This window comes from Elephas maximus, chromosome 12 (genome assembly GCF_024166365.1).
Source record: "Elephas maximus indicus isolate mEleMax1 chromosome 12, mEleMax1 primary haplotype, whole genome shotgun sequence".
Classification (NCBI taxonomy): Eukaryota; Metazoa; Chordata; class Mammalia; order Proboscidea; family Elephantidae; genus Elephas; species Elephas maximus.
In genome coordinates, this window is record NC_064830.1 from 42,316,962 (window position 1) to 42,343,346 (window position 26,385).

The 26,385-nt window shown below is 38.0% G+C and overlaps 1 protein-coding gene across 8 annotated transcripts in view; it reads left to right on the plus strand.

Annotated features, from left to right (window-relative positions):
- The window catches only part of NCOA1 (nuclear receptor coactivator 1), a 277,613-nt gene that overhangs the window by 241,126 nt on the left and 10,102 nt on the right, over positions 1–26,385 (plus strand). For all 8 annotated transcript variants that reach the window (XM_049902741.1, XM_049902739.1, XM_049902743.1 and 5 more), the window contains exons 17-20: positions 3,686–3,787; positions 6,113–6,515; positions 13,378–13,552; positions 19,436–19,619. In XM_049902741.1, coding sequence (XP_049758698.1) covers positions 3,686–3,787; positions 6,113–6,515; positions 13,378–13,552; positions 19,436–19,619 — 864 coding nt within the window. The remainder of the gene's footprint in view (positions 1–3,685; positions 3,788–6,112; positions 6,516–13,377; positions 13,553–19,435; positions 19,620–26,385) is intronic.

Sequence of the window (26,385 nt, forward strand, 5' to 3'; positions counted from 1 at the left end):
AGACTAGAAAGAGTTTTTAGCTATGACATTTCCGATCAGCACCTGATCTCTAAAATCTACATAATACTGCAAAAACTCAACTACAGAAAGACAAATAACCCAATTAAAAAATGGGCAAAAGAAGACATTCAGGTAGCTAACAGATACATGGGGAAATGCTCACGATCATTAGCCATTAGAAAAATGCAAATCAAAACTACAATGATATTTCATCTCACTCCAACAAGGTTGGCATTAATCCAAAAAACACAAAACAATAAATGTTGGAGAGGCTGTGGAGAGATGGGAACACTTACACACAGCTGGTGGGAATATAAAATGGTACAACCACTTTGGAAATCGATTTGGCACTTCCTTAAAAAGCTAGAAAGAGAAGTACCATACAATCCAGCAATCCCACTCCTTGGAATATATCCTAGAGAAATAAGAGCCTTTATGCAAACAGATGTATGCACACCCATGTTCATTGCAGCACTGTTTACAATAGCAAAAAGATGGAAGCAACCAAGGTGCCTATCAACGGATGAATGGATAAATAAATTAAGGTATATTCACACAGTGGAATACTATGCACCAATAAAGAACAATGATGAATCTGTGAAACATTTCATAACATGGAGGAACCTGGAAGGCATTATGCTGAGTGAAATTAGTCAGTTGCAAAAGGACAAATATTGTATAAGACCACTATTATAAGAACTCAAGAAATAGTTCAAACAGAGAAGAAAATATTCTTTGATGGTTATGAGAAGGGGGAGGGAGGGAGGGTGGGAGAGAGGTATTCACTAATTAAATAGTAGATAAGAACTACTTCAGGTGAGGGGAAAGATAACACACAGTACGGTGAGGTCAGCACAATTGGACTAAACCAAAAGCAAAGAAGTTTCCTGAATAATCTGAATGCTTCAGAGGCCAGCATAGCAGGGGCAGGGGTTTGAGGACCATGGTTTCAGGGGACATCTAAGTCAATTGGCATAATAAAATCTATTAAGAAAACATTCTGCATCCCACCTTGGAGAGAGGCGTCTGGGGTCTTAAACGCTAGCAAGCAGCCATCTGAGATGCGTCAATTGGTTTCAACCCACCTGGATCAAAGGAGAATGAAGAATGCCAAAGACACAAGGTAATTACGAGCCCAAGAGTCAGAAAGGGCCACATGAACCAGAGGCTACATCAGCCTGAGACCAGAAGAGCTAGATGGTGCCTGGCTACAACTGATGACTGCCCTGACAGGGAACACAACAGAGAACCCCTGAGGGAGCAGGAGAGCAGTGGGACGCAGACCCCAAATTCTTGTAAAAAGGCCATATTTAATGATCTGACTGAGACTAGAAGGACCCTGGTAGTCATGGCCCCCCAGACTTTCTATTGGCCCAAGACAGGAACCATTCCCAAAGCCAACTCTTCAGACAGGGATTGGACTGGACAGTGGGTTGGAGAGGGATGCTGGTGAGGAGTGAGCTTCTTGGAGCAGGTGGACACTTGAGACTATGTTGGCATCTCCTCCCTGGAGGGGAGATGAGAGGGGGGTAAGAGGGGGTTAGAAGCTGGCAAAATGGACACGAAAAGAGAGAGTGGAGGGAGGGAGCAGGCTGTCTCATTAGGGGGAGAGCAATTAGGAGTATGTAGCAAGGTGTATGTAAGTTTTTGTGTGAGAGACTGACTTGATTTGTAAACTTTCACTTAAAGCACAATAAAAATTAAAAAAAAAAAAGCATTGTCCTTGGGAAATCAGACTGGGGCTGCAGATTGTTTCTTCTTGTTATTCATTTTTCTGTATTATATGTTTTATTTTGTTTATTTTTTGATCATATGTGTACATTGCAGCGGGTTTAAAATTTTTTGTTTAAGAAGTTCTCCAGAGACTCACTAATTTAAGAGGGAAGAGAAAGAAGGGAATAAATTACATTAGGGAGGCAGTGTGATTTATGATATAACGGTTATAAGAGTTAGGTATAGTTTCAAGACCTAATTCTAAACTTACTTAGGTGAGTTGCCTTAATCAAATGATTTACTCTTTAAGCCTCTGATTCTTCGTCTATAAAAAGAGGCTAATAAATATGTCCTTCACCTCATAGGGAGTTATGTGGATGAAATGAGATAAAACATGTAAAGCTCTTAGCACAATGCCTAGCACTTAATAAATACAATTATTATAAAAGGAGCCCTGGTGGCCCAATGGTTAAGAGATCGGCTGCTAACCAAAAGGTTGGCAGTTTGAATCCATCAGCTGCTCCTTGGAAACCCTATGAGGCAGTTCTACTCTGTCCTATAGGGTTGTTAGGAGTCATGTGTTGCATTGGGGTTGTGGCCTTTGCCACTTGACAGGGATCCCCAAAGGACAGAAAATTGTTCACCATTATAGCCTCCAAAGTTTGTATAGTGTCTTAGATACCCTGAATTTTTTTTAATAATGTATTTTATGTTATATATAGTCTGATAATATTAGTATGTTTTATAGATATATCATTTATGTTATAAAGTACCATATAAATATAAAAGGAAGTTACTGTTATTATTATCTCTCTGAACAGTTTATTCATGGCAAATTATCAAGGAAGGAATTTATTACACTATAAATTGATTACAAGGAAATCTCACTTCCAAGGATACTTGTTTTGTTACCAGATAAATTTAAGGCATGCCCGTGACCTGGTACCCCAACCCTGATCTAAACAGCTTTTTCCCAACTTTTATGTTCCATAGAAGATTGTTCTAAGAGAAAGTTGTAATGGTTATTTCAGAAAAAAAGGTTTATGATCAAATAAGTTGCATTATGTATCCCCTCTTGAAGATCCACAATGTGTTTTGGCCAATTAAGGGCTCGTAAAATTACTGCAGTAAAAAAATCTGTTTCACCTTGTGTAACCTGTCATTTCCAATACTTAATACAGCACAGCATGCTATTTTCCTGGCACATCTATTAATATCCGCAGAACAATGTTCTTTAGAACACCAATTTGGGAAATGCGGGTCTAAAGTAATTACTTCTTCTAGTTAAATAAATTGTCCATTTTTTCAAACCATTTGTTTCTTACATAATTCTCTCTCGCTAATGATACCACACTGGATTTTTCCCAAATATGTACCCACTAGACAGGCACCCTTCAATTGAGAAATGCTTCAACTTTTCCATTCATCTTCTAGACCTTTGTAGAATGTGCCTATATACTTACTTTTTGACTCACAATATTTTAAGACCTAGAGGTGATGTTTCTTCTCTCTTCATTATTGTACTCACCTGAATTAACTAAGTATTAAAAAAAAAAAAAAAAGTATTAGCATGTTTTTTTAAAAAGTATGATATACACATGTGCATATGTATGCATACACATATATTCTATGTTTAAAGGCTGTGCCATATTTAGTGTTCTTCAAGTTATAGATATTTGATGTTGTTGTTGCATGCCATTGGATGGACTCTGACACATAGTGGCAACCCTTTATGACAGAATAGAATTGCTCTGTAGGGTCTCCTAGGCTGTAAACTTTATGGGAGCAGATTGCCAGGTCTTTTCTCCCTTGGAGCTGATGGTGGGTTCTAACTGCCGACCTTTTGGCTAGCAGCAGAGCCCTTAACCATTGGGCCACCAGAGCCCCTTGAATAAATCAATAAAAACTGTGTGACACTGAAATGGCTATGTTTGTATGTGGAAATATGATATCTCATTTTGTTTTTCTCTAGTTGATACACCAAAATCGACAAGCTATCTTAAATCAATTTGCAGCAACTGCTCCTGTTGGCATCAATATGAGATCAGGCATGCAGCAGCAAATTACACCTCAGGTAATGTGAGAAAAGCAGATGTTTTTAGTACTTTTCTAACCAAAGCAGAGTTTCTTGAAGTGTTGACTTGAGTGTCTTTTAAATGGGCTGTGAGCTGATCTTTTAATGATCTTTGCAGTGTAGTTTTCTTCAAGAATGAATTAATAATCTACTTGTGATAAACCTCTTATTAATATTTGATCTAAAGCTGAGAGTTCTTTGTTTTGTTTTATTGTTATTGTTGTCATTGCAATTGGATACCAGACAACTAAGTAGAAAACTGTTATTACTGCACTGAATAGTATCAGTAATAAGAAACCTAAGATATAAAACTATGTGAGTGGTACCTGAAACATGATCAAAACTCAGTCGCATTGCTGAATTGTCTGAACTACCTTGTGTTCTCTGCTCAGTCTGGACATAAGCATTATCTAGCTTTTATTTATTTTAAAGATTCTTGTATATAAGCCCAGAGCTACTGAAACTTTAAACATAAAAAGAACTGGGTAACCTTCTAAGTATTTTCTAGTACTAACTTCCAACTTTTAATTCCACATATACTTTAATATTTTTGCTTCAACCACCTATTTATGTTTTCTTAACCAAGTTGGTTCAAACATTTGGGAGATGAGGGATTTTAGAGAGGATCTAAACAAAGCTCTTCTCTAAAAAATAGACCTGGGTGAATTTGGGGCAAATACAGGAAGCCAGCACTAACCAAAGGGATAAATATTGACAGCAGCTGCCAACAAGCAGCAAATATTGGCATGTTCATGGGTCCCGAGTTTTAGTTTCTCTGTCTTATGAATTATAAACCTCAGTAGTTAGCTTATAAAGACCCCCTTGTGGCGCAGTGATTAAAGCACTTGGCTGCTAACTGAAAGGTCAGTGGTTCGAACCCACCAGCCTCTCTGCAGGAGAAAGATGTGGCAGTCTGCTTCCACAAAGATTACATCCATGGAAACCCTATGGGACAGTTCTGCTGTGTCCTGTGGGTCTCTCTGAGTCCAAATCAACTGACAGGTTAGTTAGCTCATGGAGGGATAAACAGTTATAAAGAAGCAAGACCCTACTTTTAGAATTCACATAAAGATGATTTCTATCAGAAAGTCTTATCACAGTTTCTCCCAGATTGCACTGTAGCTAGTTGGCAGGTTTAGTTTTAATGGAGCTGTGTGCTTTAATCAGATCCTCAGTCTGAGCAGATATTTTCTGAGGAAGGCTTCATTGGCATGCCATGTTGCTTTGCACTTAAGACTGAAAAATGGTTTCAGCCTAATTTTACATTTCTTTCCTCATCCATAATATTATAGCTATTAAACAGCTTTAATACCTGGAGTAGTGTGTCACTGCAATAATGATGTAAAATAGTTGTTTGTATTTATGATTTTATTTCTGATTAATTATTTTCTTTATAAGTGATAATTTATTTGACATTAGATCCTGGATTTCTGATTCTTCCTTTCCTAATGGTTTTTCTAGGGTTTTTTGATTGCAAAGGTAATGTATATTCATTGTAGGTAATTTGGAAAATGTAGAAAAGCATAATGAAGAAAATTAAAATTACCTGTAATTGTATTTTATTCATTTAAGTAAAATGGAATAAGTGATTTCATTAAGGAAAGGGGGAAACTAGAAACACAGTAAATTTTTAGAAATCAGAAAGAACAAGGTCTCCTAATAGCCTAACATCAGATAAGGTAGAAGTCATCAAGCACATTTTCTTTGCCTTCTTCATGGTTTTTATGTTTCTCTTAACACTTTCATGGCCTAAATTTAATGAAAATCAATATATACTCTCTTTGACTTTTCTCAGTTGGTTCTATGTGACTTTTAAATGGGAATATGCATTTAACTAACTCTAATGGCCAGACAACAACAGCAACTGTTAGACAGGTCCCTAGGTGGTACAAGTAGTTTGCCCTTGGCTACAAACTGAAAGGTTGGCTATTCAAATCAACCCAGCAAGACTGCGGAAGAAAGGCCTGGGAATCTACTTCCATGAGATTACAGCCATTGGAAAACCCTATGGGGCACAGTTCTACCGTAGCACACGTGGGGTCATCTTGAGTCGGAACTGACTCGACGGCAAGGGGTTTGGTTTGGGTTTACTGGTCAGATATAGTTTCAGCATTTCTCAGCCACCTTTAATCTATAAAATGTACTTAATTTTCTCTTTTGTGATTAAAGAGGTTTTTGTTCCTTTTCTGCTTTAGTTTTCCTTGTATACTGATAATTGCTACATAGTCTGTTGACCCAAGATGCGAGGCTTTATCTCATAAATTTTTCGAGATAGGTGGTGATGACGATAGTTTTAATAAGTGAGAGTTTTTTCTTCTATTGCAGCCGCCCCTAAATGCCCAAATGTTGGCACAGCGCCAGCGGGAGTTGTACAGTCAACAGCACCGACAGAGGCAGCTGATACAGCAGCAGCGAGCCATGCTCATGAGGCAGCAAAGCTTTGGGAACAGCCTCCCTCCCTCATCTGGACTGCCAGTTCAAATGGGGAACCCCCGTCTTCCTCAGGGTGCTCCACAGCAATTCCCCTACCCACCAAATTATGGTACAAATCCAGGAACTCCACCTGCTTCTACCAGCCCGTTCTCACAACTGGCAGCAAACCCTGAGGCATCCTTGGCCAATCGCAGCAGCATGGTGAACAGAGGCATGACAGGAAACATGGGAGGACAGTTTGGCACTGGAATCAGTCCTCAGATGCAGCAGAATGTCTTCCAGTATCCAGGATCAGGTATGAGGATCACAACTTGATGCTGGTTTATGAAGTAACACATACAGGCTCAGGCCTCTCTTCATACGTATTTCAGTTCACTGACCCGGGGGTCAGGAGATCCAGGAGCTCTTGTCACTAAGTGATTGAACGAGCTGAAGCGTATCCGTCTTTGATAGCTAAGATGATTAAATTAGAGGTTCCATAAGGGCCCATTTCACTCTAAAATTTTACAGTAAGTACTTGACTACTAGCTGAAAGGTTGGTGGTTCAAACCCACCCAGAGGTGTCATCCAAGACAGGCATAGTAATCTGTTAAAGGTCACAGCCTTAAAAATTGTATGAAGCAGCTTTACCCTGCACATATTCGGTTGCTGTGAGTCAGAGTCAACTAGATAGCAGCTAACAACAGGTGTAAAGCACATTCTCTTATTTTCTTACGTTCTCTCATGGATCCCTATGAAAATCTGATGAAAGTCCTCCACAGACAAGGGGTTTAAGTTTACAGTTTTTCACTGTCCTGGAGATTTTGTTTTTGATAATCTGCTTAAGGACAATCAGTCTTCACGAAGAAAGGATCTCAAGCTCCTGGTTGGGGTCACACTCTTATACTGTGTAGGGTGTAACTTCCCCCGCAAAGTCAGCCAACTTCCCGACAGAAGTGTTTTTGTTTTTAATCTTTTATCTGCACTGTCTCTCTTCTATTCTCTTTGTCCTAAGTGATGACTTTTTAAAAAATTCCTTTTCTATCATTTTATTGAGATTCTAGTAGGTAGAGATGATAAAACATATATATGATTAATCTACCATGCCTAATCAAACTCTTATGCAAAATTAATGGCTAATTCCTGAAATATATCCCTTGGTTGTATAGGGAAAAAAAAGTAAATTTCAAGGCTGCTTCAAAGTGAATTTCAATGAGAAGGCTGCTTTTGACTTGAATAAAAAATTGAGGTTATATAGAGATTTTTGACATGGCAATATGCTTATCAACTTTGACAGCCTAATCAATTTAGACATTTCATTCTGATGGCAACAAGTGCTAAAATTCTTTGACTGTTAAATTAAGTATCTAGGGAGGCTTGTGTCAAAGAGTACCAGAATTCTCTAAGACATTTTAATCAAAATTATGCCACATTAGTTCCTTTGTCCTCAAGACAATGAAGTCATCTTTGGCTGGTTCATATTACTGACACTATCTGTGTGAGCAAGAATAGGGTTATAAATCCCTATTTTAATTGCAAGGTTGTCTGAATAAGAGTGGCCTTCAAAACACTTGTATTTCCATGCGTCTTAAGGTTTCTGTATGCAAAGAATTTGACAAGGCTTTTTTACTTTAGCCTGCAGAAGTATTTCCTCGAACATTAGAAGACTCGTATAGTTACTTGCTTCCCATTCCCTCTTCCAAAATGAGTTTGACCAAAAAAGTAAATAGAACTTTAGTAGTATTCACGATGTTGTTTGCAGAGCCTTAAATCAAAAGATCTATCTCATTCATAGGGAGGGAGATAAAGAAGTCAAACATTAATAAATCCCATCAGATTATTTGATTCTTTTTTCTTAAAAAAAAATAAATAGGACATTGGTTCAGTGGTAGAGTTCTCACCTTCTGTGTGGGAGACCGGGTTAGATCCCTAGCCAGTGCACCTCATGCAGAGCCACCGTCCATCTCTTAGTGGATACTATGATGCTGAACAGCTTTCAGCAGAACTTCCAGACTAAGACCAACTAGGACAAAAGGCCTGGCAATCTACTTCCGAAAATCAGCCAACGAAAAAAAATAAAAAGTACTTCTGTCAAATTTCAGTCACATACTTTAAAATCTGCTTTCTGGAAAGCCAAAAAAGAGACCTTCATATCCTGTTCCCATTCCTTGACAAAGCCACTTGAGAAGATAATGCTTCGAAGCTCTGATTTTGATAATATTGATCTATGGACTTAAACACGGGTCTTTGTCCCTGTCAATAAAGAACACAGTGAGTTGAGATATAACCAGTGTAACCAGATGTTGCCACCATCGTAAGAGCTTTATCTGCTGCCTGGATTTTTCTTCCCAGGAAACAAGACTTATCCTAATGCCTGGGGTAGTGTGTTGCTGCAATAATGATATAAATATAGCTGTTTTCATTTCTTTCCATTTATTATTTTATTTCTAATTAATTATTTTCTTTTTAAATGATAATTTGTTTGGCATTGGATCCTCAATTTCTAATGCTTCCTTTTCTAATGGTATTTGTAGGGTTTTCTGAGTGCAAAGATAATGTATGTTCATTGCAGGTAATTTGACCAATGCAGAAAAGCATAATGAAGAAAATTAAATTAAAATCTCCTGTAATTGCATTTTATCCATTTAAGTAAATTCAGTAAGGAAGGGGAGGGGAATAGAACCACAGTAAATTTTTAGAAATGAGAAAGAACAAGGCCTCCTAATAACCTAGTGTCAGATAAGATTGAAGTCATGAAGCACATTTGCTTCCTCTTCCTCATGGTTTTATGTTTCTCTTTATAGTTTTATGGCCTAAATTATAATAATTACTTTATTTGACTTTTCTTAGTTAATTCTATGTGACTTTTAGTTGGCAACTTGTTTTTTTTTTTTTTTCTTTTTTTTTTTAATGGTCAGATAAGGGGCCCTGGTGGCACAACGGGTAAATGCTTGTCTGTGAACTGAAAGGTTGGTGGTTCCAACATACCCACTGACTCTGAGGGAGAAAGACCTGGCAATCTACTCCCGTAAAGATTACAGCCTAGAAAACGATATGGGACCTTTCTGTTCTGTCACGTGGGGTTGCAATGAATTGAAAATCAACTCGAGGACACCTAACGACAACAACAACAATGGTCAGCTAGGTCCCTGGGTGGTGCTAAAGGTTCGCCCTTGGCTACCAACTGAAAAATTGGCCATTGGAATCCACCTAGCAACACTGTGGAAGAAAGGCCTGGCAATCTGCTTCCATTAAGACTTTTCTTACCCTCCAACCCCTGACAGACAAAGATACTTTTCAAAAAATAAGAAATTTTCTTTGACGAAGTCAGCGTTTCTAATACGGACAAAAACCAGAAGCTAGATACAGTGGGAGAGAACGGTAGTCTTATCTAGTTACATACTGAAATGAAATGGTGGGCCTATCAGTTCTTCTGTCAATTGCCTCAGAATAATAGAGGAAAAATCAGTTTTTCTGGAGAGGACAAGAACATTAAAGATGCAGTGTTTTTAATTTCTTCCACTGCTCTACCCCACAAGTCTGTTCCAACATGATCAGCAGCCTGGTAGAAGATTTCGAGACCAGGTTTTGTGTTAGTACAAATTCCATTTCTGGAAAAGGTCTACCTTTTCAAAATAAGTCTTCTAAAAAAACAAATAAAAGAACTATTGTTTCTTAAAGAAATTTAAATATAAGGGTTCTTTGGTCTTTGTTGTTTTTATGCTTCTACTGCCAATAAAGTTGCCACACAAAAACTAAAAGATATATGTCCCAGCATGTTTCAGAGGTCAGCAAACCATGGTCCAGCCTAATCTAGGCCAATTCCTGTTCTTATAAATAAAGTTTTATTGGAACATAGCCATGCTTATTTGTATATTGTATGTGGCTGGTTTTACACTGTATAGTTGAGTAGTTGTTAGAGTTACCTTATGGCCTATAAAACCTAAAATATTTACTATCTGGCTGTTTGCAGAAGAAGTTTGCTGTTCCTTGTGTTAATTGATGATAGTAAAATCAGAGCATGAATATATTAACTTTGCTTTACACTCCTTGCTTTGGCATCTCTAAGCTTAATATAAACCCCAAAGGAAATGAAGGAATATGTAGGTAATAGTACTGGCAGAGTGTGTTTTATTTCTGAAAACAAAATTCTGCTAGACTATCATGCCCTGATAATGAGGGCGCAAGAACAGAATTATATCTTTTTTTAAATGTTTTATTCAAAGTAAATATGAAAGAAACTTAAAAAAAAATTGTACCCACCTCATGGGTTCCTTGAAGTCCATCTGGACACTTCTGTGAACTGTGGTAAACACCCTCCTTCACCCCCTCCTGAGTGATCTCATCTACCCCTGTGGCTTCAGTGACCTCTACATGTTAATTACCCCATTTTCAATTTCTAAGCAAGACCTCTCAGCTCATGTGTACAGCTGGCTACTGAACACACATACTTGAATATCCCACCAGTACCCTTTTTTTTTTTTTTTTACCCTACACTCAATTTGTCCAAAGCTAGACTCATCAACTCCACTTTCTCTTCCCTCCGTATCTCAGTATCGCAGCCATAACAAACTTCTCAAGTTCTGAGAAAGAGCACCTTGCTCTCTTTTGCTTCTAGGTGTTTGTACATCCTGTACCCTCTGCCTAAAATATCATTCCTTTGCCTGCCACATTCTTGTTGCTCTCTCTTCTCAGAAGTATCTCCTCTGGAAAGCCTTTCCTGACACTTCTAATCCTAAGCGTTCACCACCCTATATTATAACCACTTGTTAACCTGTCTGCTCTCCTTTTTAAATAACAGTCTCCTTGAGTAAGCAAAGTGTGACCTTTTAAATTCTTGTTTCTCAAGTGCTTAGCTAGGACAGTAGATGCTCAATGAGTCTTTGAAGATAGAATGAATGGAAATATGAATCTTAATGCTAGTTGTTGCTTCCAAATGGCTGTGATGCCAATTACTGCTCAGCAGGGAGACTTAACATAGTCTAGACAAAGGTAGAATTGTAGGATTTTTAAGCTAGAAGGAACTAGATTGCCTGATCCAAGGATCCCAAGATCCAGCATAGTTGCAGAATTGGGACGAGAACTCTAACCACCCCTCCAATTCATTACCTGTAGATTTATTATTTCTAATAAAACACCTAATCTGATAAGGAAGACCCAAGGGTTAGAATGGAGATGAGGCCAGAAGGAGATGTCAGAAAGCGTGCTGATGTACTTGGAGTCTCTTACTTATTAACTGTGAGCCCACAGAATAATATCCAGAATCTGATAAGTATCTTGCCCCCCTCACATATATGTTGTTTCTGAAAGAAATTATTTCATCATAAATAAGGTTAAAATGGATTAAGAACAGACAGGTATTTTTTAAGGATCACAATCAAAATAGTTAAAAACATAGAATTAATGCAAATACGATCTATATAAAAATAAAGATCATGGGGGAAAAACCCTTTAAAGTCATAAACGAAAACAATATTTCTCCAAATAGTCTAAGTAAAAGACATTTAAACCCAAAAAAATCCCATTGCCATTGAGTCGATTTCAACTATAGCGACCCAATAGGACAGACTAGAACTGCCCCATAGAATTTCCAAGGTTGTAAATCTTTACAGCAGCAAACTGCCACATCTTTCTCCCACGGAGCAGGTGGTGTGTCCAAACTGCCAACCCTTTGGTTAGCAGCCGAGCACTTAACCATGGTGGCACTGAGGCTACTTCAAAGCCAGATCTCACCCCGTCTGGAGCTAGGAAGAATGAAGAAAACCAAAACACAAGGGAAGAATTGGTTCAAAGGACTGATGGACCACAACTACTATAGCCTTCACCAGACTGAGTCTAGCACAACTAGATGGTACCTGGCTGGCTACCACCACCGACTGCTCTGACAGGGATCACAATAGAGGGTCCTGGACAGAGCAGGAGAAAAATGTAGAACAGAATTCTAACTCACAAAAAAAAGACCAGACTTACTGGCCTGACGGAGACTGGAGAAGCCCCTAGAGTACGGCCCCCAGACATCCTTATAGCTCAGTAATGAAATCACTCCTGAGGCTCATCTTTTAGCCAAAGATTAGACAGGCCCATAAAACAAAATGAGACTAAATGGGCACACCAGCCCAGGGGCAAGAACAAGAAGGCAGGAGGGGACAGGAAAGCTGGTAATGGGAAACCCAGGGTTTCGAAGGGTAGGATGTTGCTGTGTCATGGGGTTGGCAACCAGTGTCACAAAACAATATGTGTATTAATTGTTTAATGAGAAACTAGTTTGCTCTATAAACCTTCATCTAAAGTACAGTTTAAAAAAATGAAAAAATGTTATTTGCCAGAGGTTAAATCACATAAAACAGAAGCAACAAGGAGACAATATGTAGCTTTATTTATATACTTTACCAAAACAGAGTAGCTAAGCTTTTAGTGAAAGAAACAAAAAAAGAAGAAACTGTAGTAAGTCTACAGCTGGCTCAAGTCACAGAAATTTTTTAATATTTTTTAAATCTCTTCCAGAAAAAAAAGTGACTAAATTAATTACATCTCTGATCAGATTAACCAAACACAGAAGAGAAAGTCATTATATTAACCATGACAGGACACAGTAGGATACTGTACAAGCACATGCAATTGTGTTTACGGAGACATTAAGGACATAAAAACATACTTATGATAAGAGAAAGAAGCAGAATGCAAAGCTATGTAACATTTTATAGAGGAATATTTGAAGGAATTATACTAAATTATGGGTAATCAAATTATGACATTCTGTTTCTCCACAACTTTGTAAATTTCTCTGCCTCAAAACTATTTAACTGAAATGTATTTTACCAGAAGAAAAAAAAAAAAGAATAGAAAGTGCTAGCAAAACAGAAAATAAGTAAAAAGAAACCCATTTTTACTATTTTAAATTCTTATGGACTTCTACTTTGGCCAAAATGGGGTAACAGGATTTGGATTTAACCTCCATCAGCAAACAAACAGAAAAGCCATTCAGCGTACATGAACCAAAGGCTCTTGAGATTTTTCTAGACTATGTTTATATGATTATGTATTTATCTGTCTCTTTATACTAAAAATTTCTGCCTTATTTTTAAGGAACTACATTTTTTCCCCACTTAATGGAATAATGTATTTCATGGGGTTAATCTGTAGTGTATTCACATAAATTAATTTGTGTCAATTTGCAGGAATGGTTTCCCAAGGTGAGGCCAACTTCGCTCCGTCTCTCAGCCCTGGGAGCTCCATGGTGCCAATGCCAATCCCTCCTCCTCAGAGCTCTCTGCTCCAGCAAACTCCGCCCGCTTCTGGCTACCAGTCACCAGACATGAAGGCCTGGCAGCAAGGAGCAATGGGAAACAGCAAGTAAGGGGGCCATTTTATGTATGAGCATCTCTACAGCACGTAACAGCCATTCCTTCATAGGCTGATCGTATTTTCACAGCCCAAATAAAAGATCAGTGGGTACTGCCACTTGCATAGTACAAGAAGCTATAATGCAAAGAAAAATGATTTTTAAATCCTTTAAGTCACTTTTAAGGCAAATTTGTGTGTTTACAGTACAGAAAAGCAATCTAGTGGCTCCCAACCTTTTCACCCAATTCCTGTCAGCAACAGAAGTTCCCTGAGACAGATGTAGAAATAGGTACTTTTTAAGAAGTTTTCCTTTAAAAGAGCACTTAAAAATCTAAAGTAAGAATAGTAAAATGTTAGAATTCAGTAGAACTGAGTAGTGGGCACATAGTTTTCACTATGTTTGAAAGATGTCAAAACAACAAAAGTTTGAAGGCTCTTCAGGCTGTTCTGCCTTACCACTCTTTGAATCTCTAGATTTTCAGTGGTCTCATCTTACCCATTTTGTTTAGAATTATCTCACTAAAGTCATTTTTTCCCCAATATCTTGGCTGCTGAACTTTTCACACATCACTTGAGTTTTATAAGGGTTTTAATTTGGTTTCTCTCGGTTCTAGTGACAGAGAAGCCGTTTGATCTGACAACATAATAAGTAAGGCAGTTAAAGTTGAAAACTTAAGACTGTATTCTCTTAAAGTTCACTGAAAGGTGAGAGAGGAAATCTTCCTGTTAGAGAACTGTGTAGCGCCCCATGAGACCATGTATAAATTAGGTGGAAATGAAACTGTCTCTGTAACATATAAGAAGAATTTAGTCTCCTCATGGATTCTAATCCCACCTTCACCAACTCATTTTAGATTCCATGGCCCATTGCTGTGATTACTCCCTGACTGGCACTGTCAGCTCCCTGCCCAGCTCTCCCTCTCTTGTACTTGTATCTAGCAAAACTCTCCCTGTGAAATTGCACTAAACTCTCACTCCATACCTACACCTAAGCGTTTAAATATAACTTCAAAAAAACAGTCATGCTGACAGGTCTCCTCAGCCTATTTCTCTGCTCCTCTTTACAGTTAAATTTCTTGAAACTCTACCCTCTATCCACTTCCTCTCCTCCCATTCCTTGTTTAGCCATGCAGGCTTTCATCCCAACCAAACCATCAAAGTGTTCTTGTCAAGGTTATTAACATGCTCTGCAATGCCACATGCAAACGACCATCAGTAGCATTTGACATATTTAAGCACTTATTCTTTAGCTCGCTCTTTATTGGGACAACTTTCTCCTCTCATCTCCTATCTTAGTTTCACCTCCCTGACCTCCATTTGAGGGCCTTAGAGCTCATTCTAGGACTTCTCTTTATTTGTTTTCTACGTTGGTTGTGGAGCCCTGGTGGTTAAGAGCTTGGCTGCTAACCAAAAGGTCACCAGTTCGAATCCATCAGCTGCTCTTTAGAAACCCTCTGGGGCAGTTCTGCTGTGTCCTATAGGGTCGCTATGAGTTGGAATCAACTCGATAGCAACATGTTTGGTATTTATTCTAGTTGGGGGAGACAGACCATAAGTAAGCAGACTAACACATGATATGTCAGGTATTGAGCACTGTGAAGAAAAACAAAGCAGAGAAAAGAGGGACCAGGAGTGGGAAATGGCATTGTTTTAGAAACGATGGCCAGGAAAGCCCTTTCTAATAAGGTGACATTTAAGGAGAGACTTGAAGTGTGAGAGAGCACACCATGTGGCTACTGTGGGGAGAACATTCTAGCAGGATTCAAAAATGCAAAGGCTCTGAGTTTGCAATGTACCTGGCACATCTGAAGAACAGAAGAAGAAACAGAAGTCAGTGTGACAGAGTGATGATGAGGAGACTATTACATGAGGCCAGAGAGCTATTCAGGAGCAAGATTACTCAGGGCTTTATAGGCTTTATATTGTATTTTGAGTAAGTTGGATAGCTGTTAGAGAGTTTTGAGCAAAGAAGTGACACACTGCCTTAAGTTTTAAAAGCATCACTTTAGCCACCGTGTGGCAATTAGTGGGGCAAGGATGGAAGCAAGGCGAGAGGGGGCTCCTGCAGTAATTGAGGAAAAAGATCATGGTGGCTTGCACTAAAGTTACAAGTGGAATAGGTAAGAAGTGAGAGCTGCTAAGAAACTGACATGACTTGCTGGTGGGTTTGATATGGGTTGTGAGAGAAGGAGAGGTTTTTCTTCTGAATAATTGGAGAATGGAGTTGTCATTTACTGATACGGGGAAGAGTAGAAGAGGCGTAGGTTTTGGGGAGAATACTACTTTAGGCAGTTGGACATACGATATGGTCTTCGAGGAAGAGCTCTGGGTTAGAGATTTAAATCTGGGAATGGTAAGTATAGAGATAGGCATTTAAAGCCATAAGGCTGAATGATACAACCAAGGTAAATCTGCTTCATCATCAGGGCTCCCCAACTAGAATAGAAGTGTCATAGAAGTAAGGACTGTGTTTTTGTTTATATCTGTATGTTCATCCTCTAGAACATGTAGGCAGTTGGTATACATCTGTTGAATGAATGAGTACAAAGACTCCCTGTTCCTAAGTCACGAATTTGGATTCAACTGTGGATTTGGCGTTTTGTAGCACTTCAGTAATTTCTGTGAACTTTCATTTTCCCAAATCATTTGAGAAATAAAATAATTATCACGTATTCGTCAAACATTCACATTTGCTTATTTGGTTCATGTGCAGAAGCTTATTAGACAGTGTAGACAGCATGTATTTTGTGACTACTCACTGTCTGTTGCACAGTGCAGCTACCACAAGGAAAAGGCCCTGCTGTCAAGATACCAAGAGTCTAGCTAGCCATGGGGGCAGATGGGAGGGTTTTGTTGGTAGGTAGGAAGGAATGAAAACATGAAATGATTAGAGAATCTTTAAGTGGAATGATGTAATAGAGCTCAGAGACAGTGTATTGTGGTTCTTTTTCATAATCTCTTTGGTGGCAAGAGAAATGAAGGATTAAACAAACCTATTTGTCATGGAATAGGGCAATGTTCATGTGTATCACTAGTCTTGTGGGAGAGCCCCAGTGCTTATGAGCATTCATCAGCTAAGAAGTTCTGTCGTTTAATCCTTTGTTTCTGAGGCTTATTCGATCAGGGACTCCTCTCCACTTGTTAATACCTATAACATCTATGAAACCCACTTCGGGAAAAGTCTTCAACTTTCTCTCCACCCACCATCCCTCTGTGATTTAGGGACTGCCCAATACCTGATGGAAATCCTGGTTAAGAGCTGTGGCTGCTAACCAAAAGTTCAGCAGTTCGTATCCATCAGGTGCTCCTTGGAAACCCTATGGGGCAGTTCTGCACTGGCGTATAGGGTCACTATGAGTCGGAATTAACTCGATGGCAATAGGTTTGGGTTTTTTTTTTGTTGTTGTTTTGTTTTGTTTTTTAAATACCTGATGCTACCCTAAGAATACTTCGATAACTGCCCCTGGGCAGACAGGAAAGCAGAGTGAGAGAGGGGTCCTGCAAGTATTAGGTTTGAAGGGCCAGTGAACCCAACAGTCCTTTCCAGGACCTGAAACAATGGTTGAGATTGCCGACTTTCCTTGATGGAAGAAACTAAAATGGAATTATTGGCAGAAATTTGAAAAAACTTAAGCTAATTTACAGTCCCAAATATAAATCTAAAAGGGAATTAAATCCTAAACTTCTTAAAATAAGAATGGCATCGCTGCAGTCCTTGAAGCTTCTGCATGCATTAACTTTCATAGGCCTGCTGCTCCACGGTGGTGACAAGTGAACATTGTCTAAGGCAGAAATGTTCTCATTTGAGAATGGGCAGTAGACTAACAGATTTTTCTCTCCCCTTTAGTTGTGGGGACACAGCCTCCGAAGCATACACATTGTACAGACATTCATAGTCCGCAGATGCATTATTCACCATTTCCTAGCGACATAATTTTCTTTGGCCATTTGTGTTTCATAATTACCTAGGGGAAATTTGCTACTTTTCTTCAGACATCATGAATGGGCTGTTTCTCGGCCTGTTAAGTTCAGTATGATTACCTTAATCTACCGGAAGCTATAAATGTCAGTACATCCTGCTTACTACCTGAGAGCTAGCAAGGAAAAAATAAGCTGTTGGTGGGATAAATAATTTTTTCAATCAAATTCTCTGGAATTAACATTAAAATGGGTGGAATTTTACCAGCAGCTTGTTGTTTTAACTGTTGGTAGATATTCATAAAATATTTGCTGTTGTGTAGAACCCATGAAAGGTACACTTTATATTATTTTTCTCTTAGGTATGTGTATCTGCATCACTGAGAATTGGAGTGTGAACGGTCCAAATACAAAGTTTCAAATTAAATTTCCTTAAAGTTTATTTCATACTATCATACTTACTAATAGAAACTTATTTTGCATTTGAGATCTTTGGTATAACAACAGTCTAGAACTTGGCCATGAAGAAGGAAAGCAAGCCCTCTGGGGGAAAAAAAGGTTTTTTCCACTTGCATTTCCTTCCTGAGAAAGACATGAAGCTACCTTCAGGCCTGAGGAGACCTTTGTGGTCTTTAAAAATATTAAATTTGCCAAATAAAAACATCTGCTTATATATACCAGGTTTCTTCTTAGTTTACAACATAGTGAAAGCAGCCAAAAGCTAAAACCTTGAAAAACGACAGCAAGCTGTAGGACATTGAATAAAGGCTCTCAAATTTGAATGTGCATAAATAGGTAGAAATGAAGCTTTCCGTACCCACTCCCAGTGAATTTAATTTTCTAGGGCTGGGGTGAGGCCTGGGAGTCTCAATTTTCAACAAGTTCCTGGATGGTCTCTGGACTATACTTCAAAAAACACTGCTACAGTAAAATCTATAAATAAAAATAATCTGAGCCACCTCAATTGACAGCACTGGTATAGTTCACTCACAATTCACTGTCCGTATTCATTCATTCATCAGATATTTACTTAGTGCCCGCTATATGCCACTTACTAGTTGAAACAAGGAAACCCTGGTGTCATAGTGGTTAAGTCCACCAGGCGCTCCTTGGAAACCCTATGGGGCAATTCTACTCTGTTCTGTAGGGTCGCTACGAGTTGGAATTGACCCAAAGGCAATGGCGTTATAGGTAGTTGAAACAAGGAATGAGCAGAGCAAGATATTATCACCCTCCTCAAGGTGTTAAGTCTAAGAAGATATACAGGCAATCACAATTTAAGAATGCCATCTTTGAATCATCCGTTCCTTTGTTAATTCATTCAGTGAACATTTATTGAGGGTATATATAATAATCCATATATATGTATATATATGGACCCCTGGTGGCACAGTGGTTAAGAACTCAGCTGCTAACAAAAAGGTTGGCAGTTCGAATCCACCAGCCACTCCTTGAAAACTCTATGGGGACAGTTCTACTCTATAGGGTCACTATGAGTCCAAATCTACTTGACAGTAATGAATTTGGTTTGGTGGGGGGAGGTGTGTGTGTATGTGTAATATATGCTTTACTTAAATAACATATTATCTGTTTAAGAAAATAAAGTAGTGTAATAAATTTTAGAATGGTTTTGATGGATAAATGAGTAAACATTAGTTATCTGAAAGAGTTACTTATGTGCAACACTCCTTTAATTATTCAGATAATTGGAGCTCAGCATCTCTGATGTTGGGTCAGATAGTTGTAACTTAAAATGAACACTTTCTAATCATTAAACCCTTTGGACAGAGTTCAAAATGTGTCTAAAGTATATTAAATCCTCATAGATTGTAATAAGATACAGCCTTACATGTAACTTAAGAGTGTAAAGTATTTTATTTGGAATTCCATCTTATAATTAAGAATCAGAGCCCTGTCGCATGACCCCCACGTTGTGATCAGCGGATGTAATCTGTATTGTTTTTGAGCCAACAGTGTGTTCAGTCAAGCTGTCCAGAGCCAGCCCACACCTGCACAGCCAGGAGTGTACAACAACATGAGCATCACCGTGTCCATGGCAGGTGGGAACACAAATGTTCAGAATATGAACCCCATGATGGGCCAGATGCAGATGAGCTCTTTGCAGATGCAAGGAATGAACACCGTTTGCCCTGAGCAGGTACGTGGCACAGCGGGCACACTCTTGATACACACACCACATCTTAGGCATGTTGACGGTGACCCTCCAAAAATGTCCATGTGTATTTATTCTTTCCCATCATCTTTTGGTAATTACTGGTCCTTGAGATAAACAATTGAAATTTTGACAGACATTGTAACATTTCAGTCTCGTGAGATTTTAGTGTTTTAGATTTATTATAAAATATTATATATAATGCATTGGCTTAGAATAAAATGTTACATATGATACATTGACTTAGAACTTACTCCTTTTTATTCTTAACACATTTTCCTCATTTCTCCCTTTCAGTTCAACAAACATTTATGTAGTACTTACTGTGTACAAAGATGGCTCTGTGGAGATGCATATTAACAAGTTGGGGAGATACAGCATAAACAAAGGATCAGTTTAATAAACGTACAAAATATTTATGTCAGATGAGAGGGGTATGTTCAATTGAGTACTAAGGGTTTAAAGGGAAAAAGGCCTGATCAGGGAAGGATTCATATAAAATTTGCCTAAAGAGAGAGAAGGAAAAAGAACATTCAAGACTAGTTATGATAGTGTGATCTAGGCAGGAATAGAGTTTGAAAAGCCTGATAGATGTTAAGAAGATATAGTATATTATATTTAGAGCAGGAAAAAAAAAATTTTTTTTTTTCTTTTTTATGTGGTAAGCTTTTTGAGGGTGTTGCATGCCAACTAAGTGTTTGGAATTTATCCTGGAGCCTCCTGAAGACTTTTAAGGAGAGAGTGACTAAATTCAAAATGATATTTAAGAAAATCATTAGGGTAAAAAAGACCAAAGCCGTTGCTGTCAAGTCAGTTCAGACTCATAGTGACCTTAAAGGACAGAGTAGAACTTCCCCCATAGAGTTTCCAAGGAGCACCTGGTGGATTCAAACTCCCGACCATTTGGTTAGCAGCTGTAACACTTAACCAGTATGCCACCAGGGTTTCCATCATTAGGGTAAACAAAAAAAACCCAAAACCAGTGCCGTCGAGCCGATTCTGACTCATAGCAACCCTATAGGACAAAGTGGAACTGCCCCATAGAGTTTCCAAGGAGCACCTGGTGGATTCGAACTGCCAACCTTTGGTTAGCAGCCATAGCACTTAACCACTACGCCGCCAGGGTTTTCATTAGGATAAGCTACCTGTAATTACTGTTCTCACAAAGTAGACTTGTGAGTAGGCTATTATCGTGTCCAAAAAAAAAAAAAAGCCATTGCCTTCGAGTTAGTTCCAACTCATAGTGAGCCTATAGGACAAAGTAGAACTGCCCCATAGGGTTTCCAGGGAGTAGCTGGTGAATTTGAACTGCTTACCTTTAGGTTAGCAGCCATAGCTCTTAACCACTGCACCACCAGGGTTCCATTACTATGTAGCCATAATTTATAGCAAGTCTTAAAATATATAAATATTGATTATTTTTTTCTGTAGAATTTCTTTTTGATGTGAATTAAAAAAAAAAAATCATCTGTGTTCCCTAGGTATTATATATTAAGCCTAAGGAGGTTAGCGAGGGGAGAAAAAAAACATTGATCCATATTTTCTAGAAAAATAAAATAACTGAAGATTATCCTTGTTGTAAAAAGGACCAGACTTACTGGTCTGACAGAGACTGGAGAAACTCCAAGAATAAGGCCCCCGTACAGCGTTTTAATCAGTATGAGGTCACTCCTGAGATTCAGCTTTCAGCCAAAGATTAGACAGGCCCATAAAACGATCAATAATACACATAGCTCAACCATGTATATGAGAAAAACTGGGCACACCAGCCCAGGGCAAGGATGAGAAAGCAGGACGGGACAGGAAAGCTGGACAAATGGAAACCAGGAACCCAAGGTTGAGAAGGTGAGAGTGTTGACATGTTGTGGCATTGGCAACCAGTGTCACAAAACAATACGTATAGTAATTGTTTAATGAGAAACTAATTTGCTCTGTAAACCGTTATCTAAAGAACAATCTTAAAAAATTATCCTTGTTATGCAGCTATTAGAATTGTTCACTATCTCTGTTAGATAAAAACAAAATAATAAAAAATATACTGAATTCGATAAAAGGATATTATGTTTAAAGTGGGTTTCTTGTATAGGGGAGCCCTGGTGGTGGAGTGGTTAAGTGCTTGGCTGCTGACCAGAAGGTCAGTGGTTCAAACCCAGCAGCCACTCCACTGGAGAAAGATGTGGCAGTCTACTTCTATAAAGATTTACAGCCTTGGAAACCCTATGGGACAGCTCTACTCTGTCCTATAGGGTAGCTATGAGTCAGAATCAACCCCATGGTAACGAGTTTGGTTTTGGTTTCTTGTAAGTTGAGACTTGCTCTTTTATCCAGTCTGACAATTCTGCTTTTTAATTGGAATGCTTAATCCATTTACATTTAATAATATTATTGGTATGGTTGAATTTAAATCTCCCATCTTGCTATTTATTTTCTGTTTGTCCCATCTTTTGCCCTTTTTGGGTTAATTGAATACTTTTATTATTTTATCTCCTTTGTTGGCTTATATGCTATATATAACTCTGTTATTTTAGTGGTTGCTTTAGAGTTTATGGCATGCATTTTTAACTTATCATACTCCACCATCAAGTAATACTGTATCACCTGGTGTATAATAAGAACCTCCTGACAGCATATTTCCATTTCCCTCTCCTGGCCTTTGTGCTATTGTTGTCATGCATATTATGTTTATATATGTTACAAACTCCACAGTACATTGTTATTATTTTTACTTTAAACAGCTGATTTTTTTTGTTTTATTTTATTTTGTTGTTGTGGTTGAGAATAGATATAGCAAAATATACACCAATTCAACAGTTTCTACAAGTACCATTTAGTGACATTGATTACATTCTTTGAGTTGTGCAACCATTCTAATCCTCCTTTTCTGAGTAATTCCTTACCCATTAACAGAAATTCACTGTCCCCTAAGGCTCCTACCTAATCTTTTGAGTTGCTATTACCAGTTTGATCTTTTATAGATAGTTCCAAAAAGAGCATAATGCTCAAGGCAGACATTTTTTTACTAGTTAAGCTAAACTATTGTTTGGTTTTAAGAAGACTTCAGGGGACACTTTTGGTTTAGGGTTTAAGGATTATCTGAGGGCAGTAGTTTCAGGGGTTTCTCCAGTGTTCATGGCTTCAGGAAGTCTGGGTTGCATGAGAAATTGAAATTGTGTTCTATATTTCCCCCTTTTTTTTTAATCAGGATTCTTCCATAGAATCTTTGATCAAAATGTTTAGTAGTAGTAGCCAGGCACCATCTAGTTTTTTTGGTCTCATGGCAAAGGAGGCAGTTGTTCATGAAGACAATTAGCCACACAGTCCATATCCTCTTTCTGTTCCTGGCTTTACTTCTTCCTTTATTGTTACAGGTGAATGGAGACCAGTTGTTGTGCCTTGGATGGCTGTTCACAGCTTTTAAGACCCCAGGCACTATGTAACAAACTAGGAGATAGAACAGAGGCACTAAACATGTCTTCTTCCTTTATTGTTACAGGTGAATGGAGACCAGTTGTTGTGCCTTGGATGGCTGTTCACAGCTTTTAAGACCCCAGGCACTATGTAACAAACTAGGAGATAGAACAGAGGCACTAAACATGTTATTAGGCCAGTTTAACTGGGATGTCCATGAAACCATGACCCTAAACCTCCAAACCAAGGAACCAAATACCATGAGATTTTTGGTTGTATATAAGCAGCCTCAGCAGCTACTTTTTTTTTTCTTGTCATTGTTGTAAGTATACCTATCACACAGCTTTTGCCAGTTCAACTTTTTACAAGTGTACAACTTACTGGCAGCAATTACAGTAATGGGCTGTGCAACCCTACCTTTAATCATTGCAGTATTTCTATCACTGTTAACCCTCCTATCCCCTTCCCTCCTACCCCTGATATAACCACTAAAAAACTTTGCTTGCTATACATTTGCCTTTTCTTGTCTTTTTAAAGAAGTGAGATCATACATATTTGTCCTTCTGTAGTTGATTTTTTCACTCTACATAATGTCTTCCAACTCCATCCATATTGTAGCATGTATCAAGACTTCATTTTTCCTGCTGGCTGAGTAGTATTCCATTGTATGCATGTAGCACATTTTGTTTATCCATTCACCCGTTGGTGGACATTTAGGTTGTTTCCACCTTTTGGCTATTGTGCATAGTGCTGCAGTGAACATTTGTTTACATATCCCTGTTTGAGTTTCTGCTTTCAAGTCTTTAGGGTATATACCTAGGAATAGAATTGCTGGGCCACATGGTCGTTCTATTTTTAGTTTTTTGAGGAACTACACAAGTATTTTCCACAATGACTGTACCATATTACATTCTCACCAGCAATGAGTAAGGGATCCAGTTTCCCCACATCCTTGCCAACATTTATTTTTCTGGGTTTTTTTGTTTGTTTTTTCTTAGCCATCCTAGTGGAAGTGAATTGGTATCTCATTGTGGTTTTGATTTGCATCTCTCTGATGGCTAATGGCCCTGGGCATCTTTTCCTGTGTTTGGTGGCCATTTGGATGTCCTCTTTGGTGAAATGTCTATTCAAGTCCCTTGTTCATTTTATGATTGTGTTATCTGTCTTTTTGTTGTTAAGTTGTTGAAGTTTTATTTTTTGGTTATTAGATTTTTGTTGAATATATGGTTTCCAAAGATATTCTCCCAGTTGATAGCTTGTCTTTTCACTTTTGGTAAAGTCCTTTGGTGAACAAAAGTTTTTAATTTTTATGAGGTACCATGTATTTATTTTGTCTTTTGCTGTTTGTGCTTTTGTTGTTATATTAGATAATTTATTGTTAAAATTGAGGCCTGACAGCATTGCCCCTGCTTTTTCTTCTAAGAATTACATTTAGATCCTTAATCCATTTTGAATTTGTTTTTGTGTATGGTATGAGGCACGGATTCTGTTTCATTTTTCTGCATGTGGAAATCCATTTTTTCCAGCACCATTTGTTGAAGAGACTCTTCTTTCCCCATCAAATGGACTTAGCAACCTTGTCAAATATCAGTTGACCATAGATGTATCGGTTTACTTCTGGACTGTCAGTTCCATTGGTCTGTGTGTCTGTTGTTATATCAGTACCAGATTGTTTTGATTACTGTGGCTGTATAGTATGTTTTAAAGTCAGGAAGTGTGGGTCTTCCCACTTTGTTCTTCTCTTTTCAACACTGTTTTAGCTATTTGGGAATTATTGCCATTCCATATAAAGTTGAGGATTGGTTTTTCTATTTCTGTAAAGAAGGCTGTTGAAATTTTGATCAGGACTGCATTAAATCTCTAGATCACTTTAGGTAGTATTGGTATCTTAACAATATTAAGTCTTCAATCCATGAACATGGAATATCTTTCCATTTATTGAAGTCTTCTTTAATGGCTTTTCAGCAGTGTTTTATATTTTTCATTGTATAAGTCCTTCACGTCCCTGGTTAGTTTTATTCCTAGGTATTTTATTCTCTTAAATGTTATTGTAAGTAGATTTGTTTCCCTAATTTGCCTTTCAGATTTCTCATTGCTAGTGTATAGAAACCTAATTGATTTTTTTTTGTTGTTGGCTTTGTACCTTGAAATTTGTTAAATTCCTCTATTAGCTCTAGAAGTTTTCTTGTGAACTCTTTGGGATTTTCTGTATAAAAGATTACATCACCTGCAAATAGAGATAATTTTACTTCTTCTTTTCCAATCTGGTACCTTTTATTTTTCTTATTTCTAGGACTTCTAATACGATATTGAATAGAAGTGGTGAGAACAGGTACCCTTGTCTTGTTACCAATTTCAAGGGGAAAACTCTTCAGCCTTTCTCCATTAAGTATAATGTCGGCTGTTGGCTTTTCATATATGCCCTGAATCATACTGAAGAATTTCCCTTCTATTCTAGTGTTCTCTAGGGTTTTCATCAAGAAAAAGTGTTGGATATTATCAAATGCTTTTTCTGCATCCATAGAGGTGATTACGTGGTTCTTTTCCTTTGTTCTATTGATGTGGTATGTTAATGTCGATTGAATTTCTGATGTTGAACAATCCCTGCATTCCTGGAATAAATCCCACTTGGTCATAGTATATGACTCTTACAGAGTCATAATCTTCTTGATTAACCCTTTTATCACTATATAATGTCCATCTTTATCTTTTCTAACAGATTTTTTCTTAAAATCTACTTTGTTTGATCTTAAGATTGCTACCCCAGCTCTCTTTTGGTTATTATTATGTGGATTTTTTTTTCCATCCTTTCACTTTCAACCTATTTGTGTCCTTGGGTTTAAGGTATGTCTCTTGTAAATAGCATATAATTGGATCGTGCTTTTTTATACGTTCTGTGACTCTCTGCCTTTTGATTGGAGCATTTTGTCCATTTATATTCACTGTAATTACTGATAAGAATTTCTGCCATTTTGTTATTTGTTTTTTGTGTGTCTTAAGCCTTCTTTGTTCTTTACTACCGCTTGCATTTACGTTTTGTTGGTTTATTATAGTGATCCTTTTTTGTTCCCTCCTTTCCTTTTGTGTATTTTTTTTTTATATATTTTCTTAGTGGCTACCATGAATATTACATTTAACAGCTTGTATTTGTAACCCCAGCAAAAAACCCAGTGCCATCGAGTCAATTCCGACTCATAGCAACCCTATAGGACAGTGTAGAACTGCCCCAAATTGGCACCAACTTAACTTCGTTAACATATAAGAAATTCTTTATCTATCCCATTTCTCTCCCCCTTAACTTTTGTTGTTGTTATCACTAATTATGTCTTCATATTTTGTGTGC